Below are 12,149 nucleotides of genomic sequence, written 5' to 3' on the forward strand. Positions count from 1 at the left end.
ATAAAAGGAATGCATAGAAGTTTCCATTTTTTCGTCTCTCTCAAATCTTTCCATTTCTCAGTGTTGGAAGCAAGGAAGAGGAGGCAAAAAGGAAGCGTGAGTCCTTGCTATGTCACAAGGGCTATGGGGAAATTAAATTATATAATTATGTTCATGCACGTTCAGTCCTCATTATCTGCCCTGCTATTGTGCGCACACAATTCTCCAAATCTGGAAAAAACGTCAGATCTGACAGTGACATGAAGAAGTCAGTTAGTAGTTTACAATTTCCAACAATGCCCAAAAACATTAGTCCTCTAGAGCTCCCAAAACGTTTATAATTCCATTAGAAATATTTTGTGTCCAGTTTGTGTAATTTTAGAAGATGTCTATTTCTGAAGCGCTGAGCCACAACAGAAATATTGTGTCCGAAAAAGTAACCGTCACCAAGATCATCCTGTGTTTGGAGAAAAGGCCTACTGTGCCAGATAAATACGGCTCTCAGAAGTACAGTCCACTCGTTAAATATAATGTCCCGTAGAGCTGCGCTGCCTTAAGATAATAACCCCCAATACCGTAGGAAAGATTTGTGCTTCTTCTCGGCATATCAGGGCGACGCACACAAGATAATGCGTCAGAAGCAGGTTCCATTCAAGCAGAGTATGTTGGTTCAACCAATTACATGTCTCTTGCCTATTGTTGTCAAGTTGTTTGATGTCAGCAGTGCACCATATTTCCAGTCATTTCCTTTTACACCTGATCTGCAAGGGTTTATTCAAGATACTTTTTGAGTGCTGTGGTGCACTTTCACTTAGTCACTGTGAAGACATTCCAAGTGGTTTTACTGTTAAACTTCTAATATATGAAAACCGGATCAACAGTAAAATGTGTTGGTATTGAATTGAGTGGCACTTCATGTAAGTGTGAACATGTATCACAAAAAATTAAAAAGAATTGTAGGTCATTAATGCATTGGACTTGCCAGTTAGGTCAAATATCTGGTTTTCAGTCGTAATTGTGTCAATCCTAAATGAAAACAGGACACAATTAAAGCAAAATTTTGGCTTGTATGTATCACAGAAATAAACTAATGGTGAATTGTATCCTAAACGTAAGTTAACAACTAAATTCACTTTTCTATGCCTGCCAGGAATTAACAATGGAATTCCTGGCAAACGTAAACACGTTTAAGAGGGTGGAGAGCAATGGCACAAGTGGGAAGATCTCCAGAGTCGTAAATTTCAATCAATGGATGGCAGTTCCAGGGTGTAGTTTGCTTTGGAAGTTTGGGAATGCACACAAATATACATTTGTGAGCATTCTCAAACTACAAACCAAACCTTATCCACTCTGGAAATGTTGTGAGATTTACTCCAGCACAGGGTAGGAGCTTTCCACGCTGGGAAGCGGAACAGATCATTCACAGATTTGTTGGGCATGTAGCAAATGGGCATTCTCAAGGGGGAAAACATGTGCATTTCTACAGGGGATCCTATTCTTCTTGGTGGACTTCTCATCTATGGAGAACTTCCCACAAAGGGAATATGAGCCTACAGAAAAAGTCACCTGACCTTCCCAGCAGTAAGCCTGGCACACCTTTTCAAGCATACTACTGGGGATATTGAGAATAGCAAAAAGTAGGTTCAAGCTTAGGCTGAGAGCGCCACAAGTACTTTCCCTACTTTTTTGTGACTCAGACCAATGTGTCTAGTGTCTTGGTTTATTTTGGCCGAACTTGAGCCCATCATGCTTAAGGATAAAGAGTCAATGTTGAGCATTTGCTGGGATAATAGGAGATGGTATAATAAGAGATGTCTGTAAAGTTTAGTTTGTAGAGTAAATAAGTGTTTTAGGTACATATGAATTAGAAAATCTTCGTCATGCTGTAGTAGTTTTCATCTTTCCAGTTTCTGTAAATCACAATTACAAAAATTCCCTCACTTAGAAATAAAAGAAAAGCAACTAAAACACAGTTACTCAGTAGCAGTTTGCCTGAAGAAGTTGCCTGATATTTAATAGTCTGTTTTAGAAAACACAGCAAATGCTACTGGAAGGAAAAAACACTTCAATTGGTTATTTAAAGAGTGAATAGGGAGATATGTATGGTAACACAGTACACCAAATCTCCTCTGGAAAAGGTAAGCAAGCCATCAAATTAATAAGGAGGGCAGAGCCAAGGTTCTGGCTTGGTCCTAAGAGCCAGAGCATGAGTCTTGAAAATATTTGTCGTGTACAACTCACAACAAACGGCATGTAGTAATATGACCGAAGCGCTTTAAAATTCAAGAAAGTGCGTTTCTTTAATCTATGGACGCATTTCGCTATATCACTGCTTTGATCTGAATGCATTAAAAGTGATAGTTTCTAACCACAAGCTTAAAAACATTGATGAACCATCCCTCCTCGGTCCCTGATAACAATGCCACAAGCGAACCAAAAGGCAAGTTATCTGTCATGTGCCCCTACAAAGGACAACATTTTTAATATAGATTCACAACATGTAATCTATTAAACTATATACGAGACTTATTTGACAGCACACGTCCTGGACCGATGTATGACAAGGTATTCACAAATGTGTTTACAAAGAAAAACAAGCACTGGCAATGCCAATAGGCCTGGCTTTAAATAAATGTTGCATGGCATTGTGAGGCATTATAGGTAATAGCATGCGAATGGATATGTATTTGTGTGGAAGCAAAGAACTGTAGAATAATATTGGTGTACGTTAAAAGGTCAGGTGACATTCACACTGTCAAGCCAGACCTAAACATCCATGTAGTTCAATGACTGCCCCTCTCATCTGTGTTGCTGCTAGAGAAAAACACCGGAAATTATGTTGTTATCTAAGACACTTTAATAGAATTACAATGTCATGTGTGTGCCCCTGAAAGTTCAAGCTCAGAAAGCTGGACGAATAAAGAAAATGATCATAGCTGTGTGGTATGCAACCACTTTTTGTGGAAGCACACAACTTCGGCCCAATCAAAACATGTGGGCGGAGACAAAGTTCCTCTCTAGTGATGATCACATAGTTATCTGGTAACAGTTGCACTGTCAAGCCAGACCATAAAGAAGCACAGTGTACAGCATTATGCACGCTCATGACTGTAGTCACATATGTGCTTTGTTTTCAAAGTGCAAACCTGTTTTGAACATTAAAAATGTAGTCTATTCTATTCCTTGCAGAACAAAATATGAATGAGTATTATGGAGAGACACACTATGCAAAGAATTATGGGAATGCAGCTACTATACAGAAGATTGAGGGTATGCCAAAGAGCTCTAAAATATGTACAGTGCCCCAGGCTCTGTAAATCCTAGTGGCTCCCTGTAGCTGCACATCATCATAATGACACAATGGTCATCTTACATGAGTAGATTTCCATGTAAATCCAGTGAAGCCAGAGTGTACTACAAGAGGAATCTTCATATGTAAGATTGTAGAGTGTCAACATCATGATGTAGCAGCTGTGTAATCTAGTGGGCACCTTGCACCAGTCCAAACAACCCTTATTGATGGTAGGTTTAAGACAACCTTTATAGAAAGCTATCCTAGTGGTAGCTGTGGAGAGCAGCCTTCAGGCTAAGTCTTGAAGGAATGTAAAGCAGCTTGTTTTACCAGTCTATAATCTCATGAATGATCAAATGAAAGTACACCACACAAGGTATATATATATAAAATATATGTATTTATTCTAAATACAACCCCTCTAGTCTCTTTATGAGGCTAGAGGCCAAAATACAACACAAGAACTTTAAATAGCACACAGTAAATAGCACAGTACACGTTTTGCCCTAGGGGCCTCACAAATCATATACTAAAATAGTGGTATAAGAACCATGTGAGGGATAGAAGTGAGGTCTAGGGGCTATAGAACCACTGGGGCAACCAGGAACCACCCAAGGTAGGGATGCAGAAGACCCACGGGGGACGTGTGCAGTGGCTAAACAATGCCGCGAATCACCATTGACTTCTATGGAGGAATAGAAAGTTACAATTTTAAAGATTAAGGACACTTCGGAGTGAACTACGATGGAACCCCTTTAGACTTAGACACTTCGAGAGTCAAGACCCAAGGGAGCACCGGAGTACTCGTGTTACCTCACCCAGGGAATCCGGGTGCATAGATGTCTTTTGGTGTCGGGTTTCATTGTCGATTCCAATGGAGAGCTGCAAAGAAGTGCTGCAGGCGACCAGAGGAAAAGTGTCCGGGTGGATCCAAGGGTGGATCGGAGATCTGAAGAACCTGAAGGCAGAGTGGACAGAGTCTGGGTCACTAGCCAGTGACCAGGATGGCGACAGGAAGATGCCAGCCGATGTCGGGTGCTTTTAGGTGAAGTAGGTGAAGCTTGATTCTTCAGCCAAGAGGACCAGGAGGCATCGACGACGACCAAGAGATGGATTTGAGCTGTCCCACGAAGGATGTCGAGTGCTGCAGGACCGGTATCCGGATTGGACCCAACAAGCCTTGGCAACAGCAACCCACGCAAGATGACAAAATTGTCTAGGGTGCAGACCAGCAAGGTCTGAGAAACTCACCCTTTGAAGGGGAGTCAGAGCACGTCTGGAGCAACCAGGAAAGATCAAGAAACAAAGGATTGTCCTTCGTGGGGACCCACTAGCCAACGGACTATGGATCGCGAAGGAGCCTCGAGCTGCGGTGAAGAAAGTGGACTCAAAGGACACTCGTGGAGTGTAGGCCTCTCAGCTTCGGAGCAAAAGGTGCTCGGGGCAAGGGCAACAAATAGCCCAATGGGAAACTTTGGGAAGTAGGTGCAGTTGCAAAATTGCAGGTTCTTTGGGATCCGGCGGGAGTCTCGAAAATGCAGACCGGCAAGATGCTCTTAGGTGCCTGTTTGAACAGGGGGGTCACTCCTTGACCCCAAGGGAGATTTCTTCCATCTTCCAGTAGATATGGAATGTCGAAGGTCCAGGATTTCGCCTTCAGAGTTTTGTCCAGGGTAATCTAAAGTCCTAGGGACTGGGTTCCTATACTTATACTAAGTTTAGGGGTTGGACTAACTCTAGGGTCCCACCTATGGGAGGACCCGGGGAGGGGGTGATTACACCCCTTTCCCTTGGTCCAGTTTCGCGCCAGAGCTGGGGCTGAGTGCCCCAGCAAGCGGTTTGAACTGGGAAATGCATGGAGCAGGCAGTGTCTCAAAAGCATTCGTCGAATGCAACCCACCCTGCCCCAGTAGACTAAAGACTGTCTGGGGAGGTGTCAGGAAACCTATTGTCCAGGCCTCCCCTGCCGGAGTTTCGTCCAGCAGCAGGAGGTCAGACTCGTGTCTGTGGCAGCAGCATCCATTTTGTGATCTGAGGCTCTGTAAAACTTTAACCGGGTATACCAGTGTGTACATGTCTTCTCCCTCTAGAAGGGTGGAATGCTACCCCCGCCGCGAGAACTGGCGGAGGGGTAGTATTCCAAAGTGTTTGACACCAAAAACGACATGTTTTGATAAAGCCAAACCAAAGTTAGCATTAACTGCGAGGATTATAATGCACTTAAGAGTATATGGTATGGCCATATCACAGAACAGCTATAAGGAAGGGATTCCGAAAGCTGCAGAGGGGCTCAGCTCATGCTAGGGCACCCTCTCACACAAAACCAAGCACTCTGCCTTCAGTATTGTCAAGGCCTGCCATAGGAGTGACTTATAGGTTAATATGTGTCTGTTTTAAATGGTGGATATAGGTATACTATATCCCAGTAGGGGGTGCTTACACCACCTTACCCAGGCTGCAAGTGCAGACCTGTGGTGCCGTTTTGTAAGGCTTCCCAGGGGTGGCATACTAAATGGTTCAGCCCCTGGTAGGCCTCTGGGATACCTATGCCCTTGGTAACTAAGGTACCATATACTAGGGGCTCACAAGGTAACTCAGTAACCAAACTGGTATGTACCTAATGTAAATGGAATCAATTTAGAGAGAGAACAGCTAGGCTGTGGTCCTGATTAGCAGGGCCACAGCCAGACTAAAGTCGAAAAACCAGTGAAACACAGCAAAAAGTGGGGGTAACCATAGGAAGCAGACCCTACTCTTCTACAGCAGCCATCTTCCATGATGTGAAATTTAATCACAACCCAATGCAAGTGGTCGTTAGAGAAAGCACATAGCTAATTAAATCATTGCCTTATGCTGGAATCACATGCAGGATATGGGAATATGTGTGCAGTGTCTGCCGCTGGTTAAAGATTAAGGGGCATAAGCGGTGGTATTGACAACGCAATCTCAAAGACAAACTACTTCGCTCATTATCACTTTAAAATGCACTCATTTGCAAACATACCATGGGCTGTCTCAAATCATAAGGGGCAGTTAAAACAAGCAATGGCTGAATAGGCCTTATACAAAGTCTACTTACTTTGTATTCATTCACAACACATAATCTTGGGCGAACCAGATCTTAAACAGACTAGTAGTAGCAACCAAATAAGTCATGGGAGTAAACATCATCCTTGACAGTGGAGATGGCTCTCATCCGTTGAAAATACTTGATGTTCTTTGTGGCACACTTAAAAAAGGCAGTATAAAAGACACCCACATTGTTCCCTGTAGTTTAGGTTGTTTGATTCAGGTTACTGTTGGATTGTTTTCAAGATAACTACCAGGTATCAATGAAAATGTATTCAAAGATATTTTTAGTGGCAGTCATTAAACAGATTTATTGGATGATTGCAATCCAGCGCCGTCCAGTGAAGGGCTAATTAAAGATCCACAATATGAAGCTATGGTTTGCTTTAAAAGAATTCAGCATCGAAGGACCGATGATTTGTGGTCACTGGAGCATGTGGGCAAGTACATTAAAATGTGGATTTAGAACCCTATTGACAGAAGCACAAGTTGCTGGATGTGTTTTGATCACTGACTTGTATTTTCCAAATGTCAGAGGAAACTCCGATTAAGAGTGTTACCCTAAATGTTATCATTATAAGAGGCTAACTACAGAGACCTTGCTTTAAGTAAATGGGAATTCAGGGTTGTTGGCTGAGAGGAAGCAAAATATTCCTATGAAAATGAACTCCAAGTTAAGTAATTTGGCAACTAAGGAGTCTGGTGGTGACTAACTGGTTAAGAAAGTGATAAAATGTGTTTTTACTTTCATCACTTCGACAAAGCTCACATTCTTCGTATTCAGTTTTGAGAGATGCAGGTGTTTCTAGGTAGGCTAGAAATGGGTGCCTTTTTCAGCTGAGTGTTTCAGAGGCCCTAGTAGTTGCAGAAAGGTAGGATGTACTTCAGAAGACATGTTTTCTGAAGCAGGAAGGGTTATGGGGTAGAACTAGTAGGAGATGAGTTCTATTAGTGGTTCTACTCACTTGGTGAGTATGGGGAAGATCTACTTTTAGCCCAAGAAAGTGGGAGGAAAACTAGCAAAGTTCATAATGAACTGGGGCATGGAATATCCTTTGTCACTGCAAATCGTAAAAATCAGAGATTACAAAAGATCTTTTACAAGTTTAACTATGGAGAAGGGAGTAACTGTCCACGTAGTGGAGTAAGGTGGGGCGATTATCTATAATTTAGTAGAAAAAAAGGCTGAACACCAGCCTTAAATGTACACAGTCTGAACAAAAATGTTACTCACAGGAAGAAGGGAATCTATCTGCTTTGGTGCAAAATATAGGAAAGGGGGAGGCTAGTAAAGTTTGATCTCAAAGATGCATGCTCTAGTGTTTTAATGAAAGGGGAGTTTCACAACTTCGGACAGTGAAAATGGCTAGGAATTGACCAATTTACCTTTCTTCCCTCTGACTTATCTTTAGCACCATGCAGTTCTACAAGTGTGCTTTGTCCAGTAGAATTTAGTGCAAAATGATGTGCACACAAATGTTTATCTGGACAACATCTTAACTGTAGCATCAACATTCCAAACTTTAAAGGCTAGTTGAGAGAATTGTTGGGGAGTTTAGAGTCCATTGTGAACTTGGAGAAATCAGTTCTGCAACCCAACAGATCACTTCAGTGTTTAGGTTTTGTGAACAGATCCAAAATGCTGAGGTTTACTGGGCTGATGTAAGGATTTAAGTCTCTCTCTGCCTGCAGCGCTAACATCTCTACAATATTTCCATTTATTCCTAAAGTTCTGCTGCATGGTTGATTTTGGGCAACAGTTTGTGGGGAACCTGATCCTGATGGACAACTAAGGGTGTAGGTCTGGTTCTCTGCAGGGACACCCTTTTGTGCACTGTAAGGTAGAATGGGATGCCTTTCTAGCAGTCTCTCCACCCTATAGTCTTGAGAGGCTAGACCTCCCCGGCCCCTTGATACTAGTCCTGGCTGGTGGCAGGATTGGTGGTCTTGGGGTGCAAGGGTGATACTTACTGACCTCCCTTTCTAAATAAAAGTCAGTAGCCTTGGACAGATAAGGGTTCTTTTATGTGCATTTCCTTAAATGAGTGGAAATGTTTTCAACCATTATTTGCTTTGGTCTTCCATGATTACGAACAATGGAAAGTATGTGCACCAGAGATATGACACAATCACTGAGAGTGCACTGGTTCATAAGGTTGTCCTACTGATTGCAAAATACTTTTAGATTTGTATGAATGGAGTCTACAGGATGATGGGTTCTTACCACAGAGAAATAACATCCACAGCCAGTACCTCACATCTTCCTATTGTGATCCTTTGAATCATCATGGCCTCCTGCACATAGGTAGTGACTACTACAGAGAATTCTGGGAAGAAGGCAAAGTACGCATTCCCCAAGGGCACCTCTGGGAACTGGACCTACATCAGACCTTGATGGTTGGATTTACAAACCGCAATAATAAACTAGCTCTGATGGGCAGTGGGCTACTGTCAACATTTAGGCATATACTAGAAACTCCTCTCCAGCTTGATGAACACCTTCTTAAAAAAAACACCTGTACTGACGTTACTGTTGAGTGTTGGGAAAGTGTAGTTGTGAGCTGCCCATTTTATCGAGACAAATATAATTTTTGTCCACTTTGTCGGTCTCGGAGGCATTTCATTTTCCTTTACAAAGTTACTCTTTACTTCAGTTTTGAATGCCAGCGAGTTTGTCTTAGTTATCTAACTTATTACCAAGGAAACATGTTTTTGAAATGGTTCATTTTTTTTTACAGAGTTTTATATATCGCGAACTTGAGCCGAAGGTATCGGGTATCAGAGTGCATTACATAGCACCAGTTACATTACATTACACGAGGACACATTCATTTTTGTTAGGCACGGGGAGATTAAGTGATTTGTCCAGAATCACAGGATGTTCAGCGTCATTGGCGAGACCGCCCTAGCCGGTTTTTTTTTGGGGGGGGGGGGGAATTGGAGAGGCACCCTCCATTTTTCAGAATGGATTTTGCAAATGGGTTGCGATTGTGACTGAAAAATTTGCAAAAGTTCTATGTAAACATTTTACATTAACTGATGTGTTTATGTTATTAGTAGTCTGGTCTTTATATTCAGAGTCCAAGGTTTTGTCACTGTGTTGTCATTACTGTCCTTTTACTGATTTTATGATGTGTTCATTTTACTATTTGAATTTGTTAGTATTGTACACATTTATATTTAGATATTATTAAAGGGGTTCATTGTTACAAAAGCTGACAAAACTGGCTGGACGTTACATTGATACTGAGATTATGAAATTGTGTTGTCCTGTACCTTGTCTGAATTCTACACCAGCTTCTTTCAGCTTTGGCTTGACTGGTCATCCACACCTACCTGGAGTGTATAGCAAGCTTGGGAAGCCAACTTTCCATCACAAATAGAGTACCAAGTGTCATGGTACGGGGAACAGCAGCAGTCTCACCCTTGATAGCACTAGGCTGTTCTTGTACCTTCAAGCCTCAGAGAAAATGCCTGACACTGATGGCTAGAGTGTGAGCTCAGAGAACAACTTATTGTAAAACAATAAACGTCAAATAAAGACATCTCCCACAGGAAAGATGGATTAGATGGTAGAGATTAGAGAGAACATGAAGCAAGTGCAAGAGACTCTAGTTGTGCATGTAGGATGCAACCGAGAACATGAACCGTTCAATCAGTGGAAAGAAGGTGGAGGATTTTGGTGAGCAGATTAATTTGCTCTTAGTTGATCAGATTTTGGAACTAGGTTCTCCAGATTCAGAAAAATACGTCACATCTGCTTGGAGATCGCTGTGGTGGTGAACAAGATGTCTGCAAACATGGAGAATCAGAAGGGGCAGCCTTCTCAGCAGGGAGTGTCTAAAACCACAAGCTGTCCTTCAAAATTCCTGAGACGCTCCAGATAAGTGGCACAAAGTCTAGAGCTATAATGCATTCTGGACCCAAGACATGCATGACAGCTGATGTCTGGTGAGACTTTGAGGACAAGACACACACTACAAGTAATCGTGTTGGATCTGCCAATGCGTTAGAAGTAAATAGAAGTAAATAAGGTCAATAAGAGTTTCATGTCAGCAAGAAACCATGGGAGTTCCGTCGGAGGTCGAAAAGCGAAAAACCAAGCAATAATCTAGTGTGCATACTCTGAGATGAAAGCACGCAGTATCAACCTGCTGAACTCAGATAGATGCTTTAATACAGCACAATTCAAATTCTGCATTGTGTCGTATTTACAGGTATGACAATACTTTACCGAAAACTAGACAATTTTAAATGATGACTCGATTGTTTTGACAGGCTTGTAAATACGGAAGTACCCACCACTCTGATGAGAATATCTATATCTTACGTTTTTTGTCATTTAAGTGTCTCTCTTCATGTTAAGGTTTTGGATAGCCTGCTCAGGCGGAATAGAATAAGGCTTCAGACAGTAGCATGATAAAACAATCTCCTGATTTACGTGTATTTAGTGTTCCGAATTAACATTTCAAGCTCAGTAATAGGAGTTTAAGGAGCATTTAAAAAATAATGTTATAATCCCATTGAAAATGATTAACACAAAAGGTAAGGTAGTTCATATTCCAACAGACTCTTCCAGTCACAGTTGTATATTTATATACCTTTTGTAGTTTGCTTAATGGCAACCTCTACAAACCCCAGCCCCCTGCCTCTGGGAATGTAATCCCAATGTTATATATTTAACCTAAGATTTATTTTCTCTTACATTTCAAAGCAGGTGTGTCCATCTATGAAACATCTCATGAATGATGGTTGACATGCATTACTTTGGGCTTCAAATATACAACTGTGACTGGAAGAGTCTGTTGGATGCAAAGGTATGTTAGTCTGGTATATCAACCTTTATTATAAGCAAATACAGATGTAAATGTTGTAGCTAATTATTCTCCAGGAGAAACATTATATTTATCATGGTTTCAACATGAATGACCCAATATGTAATACGAATAAATTATGTGAAAAGTCGCTTACCTCAGGTACTTTGTTTCTATGAAGCACTTTGTTGATAATTTCCAACACACTCACTTTGCAAATCATAAAGGCATCGAATACAGCATTCACGCCCTAAAGGAAGATAATATTAGTTTATTAAATACAATTCCTTTAACGAAACCGATTTGTATGAAAATACATTCACAGCGGAACAGCTCGGTTTGTGATTCAGCCTTATGGAAACCTTGGCAACGTATAGTATAATTTAAGGTGTGAGGTGCAGTAACAGCTCCTGGCTTTATGTTTGAAATCTGTTTATTGAATACTATACTATAGTGAATTATCCACGAATTTCTATGAATTTATCTCCCCAACCAATTTCTAGATCAGAACATAACAATGAGTAACCAGTGCCGGATGAGGGGAAGAAGAAACGGGAGGAAAAAAAAATATTTCATTTTTTTGAAGTTGTATATAGCATTGAACAGAACCAAAAGGGAGGTAGAGCGCTTTCCAGAAGAAGTGCTACAATACATAAGCATTTAAGGACCCATTACAGAACATTAGACAGAGGCCAGGATTCAGTATGGCTGTGAAGACGAGCAAGAAAGTCATTTTGTATGATTATTTCTAGGCCAACGGGCAGGCCAAAAATTACAGGGAGAGGACGTCTTAACAAATAGCCTTGTCCCTTCACTGGGCAGTATTCGCCCCTGATGCCCGATGAAGCTACTTGGTTTAGCTATAGGGGAGATGGGCCTCCTTGGTCGTCACCTACCCAGTCGGTCTTTAGACAGACTTCTTTTCGTCTCTCCTTATTGTCTCTTCCCTGAACCTCCCTTTCTCACCTCCCCTTCCCCCTCCACTACTTTTCTCT

The 12,149-nt window shown here is 41.6% G+C and overlaps 1 protein-coding gene across 1 annotated transcript in view; it reads right to left on the reverse strand.

The window, feature by feature from the left end:
- Positions 1-12,149, reverse strand: part of TMTC4 (transmembrane O-mannosyltransferase targeting cadherins 4) — an 861,371-nt gene that overhangs the window by 463,431 nt on the left and 385,791 nt on the right. The window contains exon 7 of the mRNA XM_078657625.1: positions 11,312-11,404. Within this exon, the coding sequence (XP_078513751.1) occupies positions 11,312-11,404 (93 nt within the window). The remainder of the gene's footprint in view (positions 1-11,311; positions 11,405-12,149) is intronic.

The sequence above is a fragment of the Lissotriton helveticus genome, chromosome 8 (assembly GCF_964261635.1).
Source record: "Lissotriton helveticus chromosome 8, aLisHel1.1, whole genome shotgun sequence".
Lineage (NCBI taxonomy): Eukaryota > Metazoa > Chordata > Amphibia > Caudata > Salamandridae > Lissotriton > Lissotriton helveticus.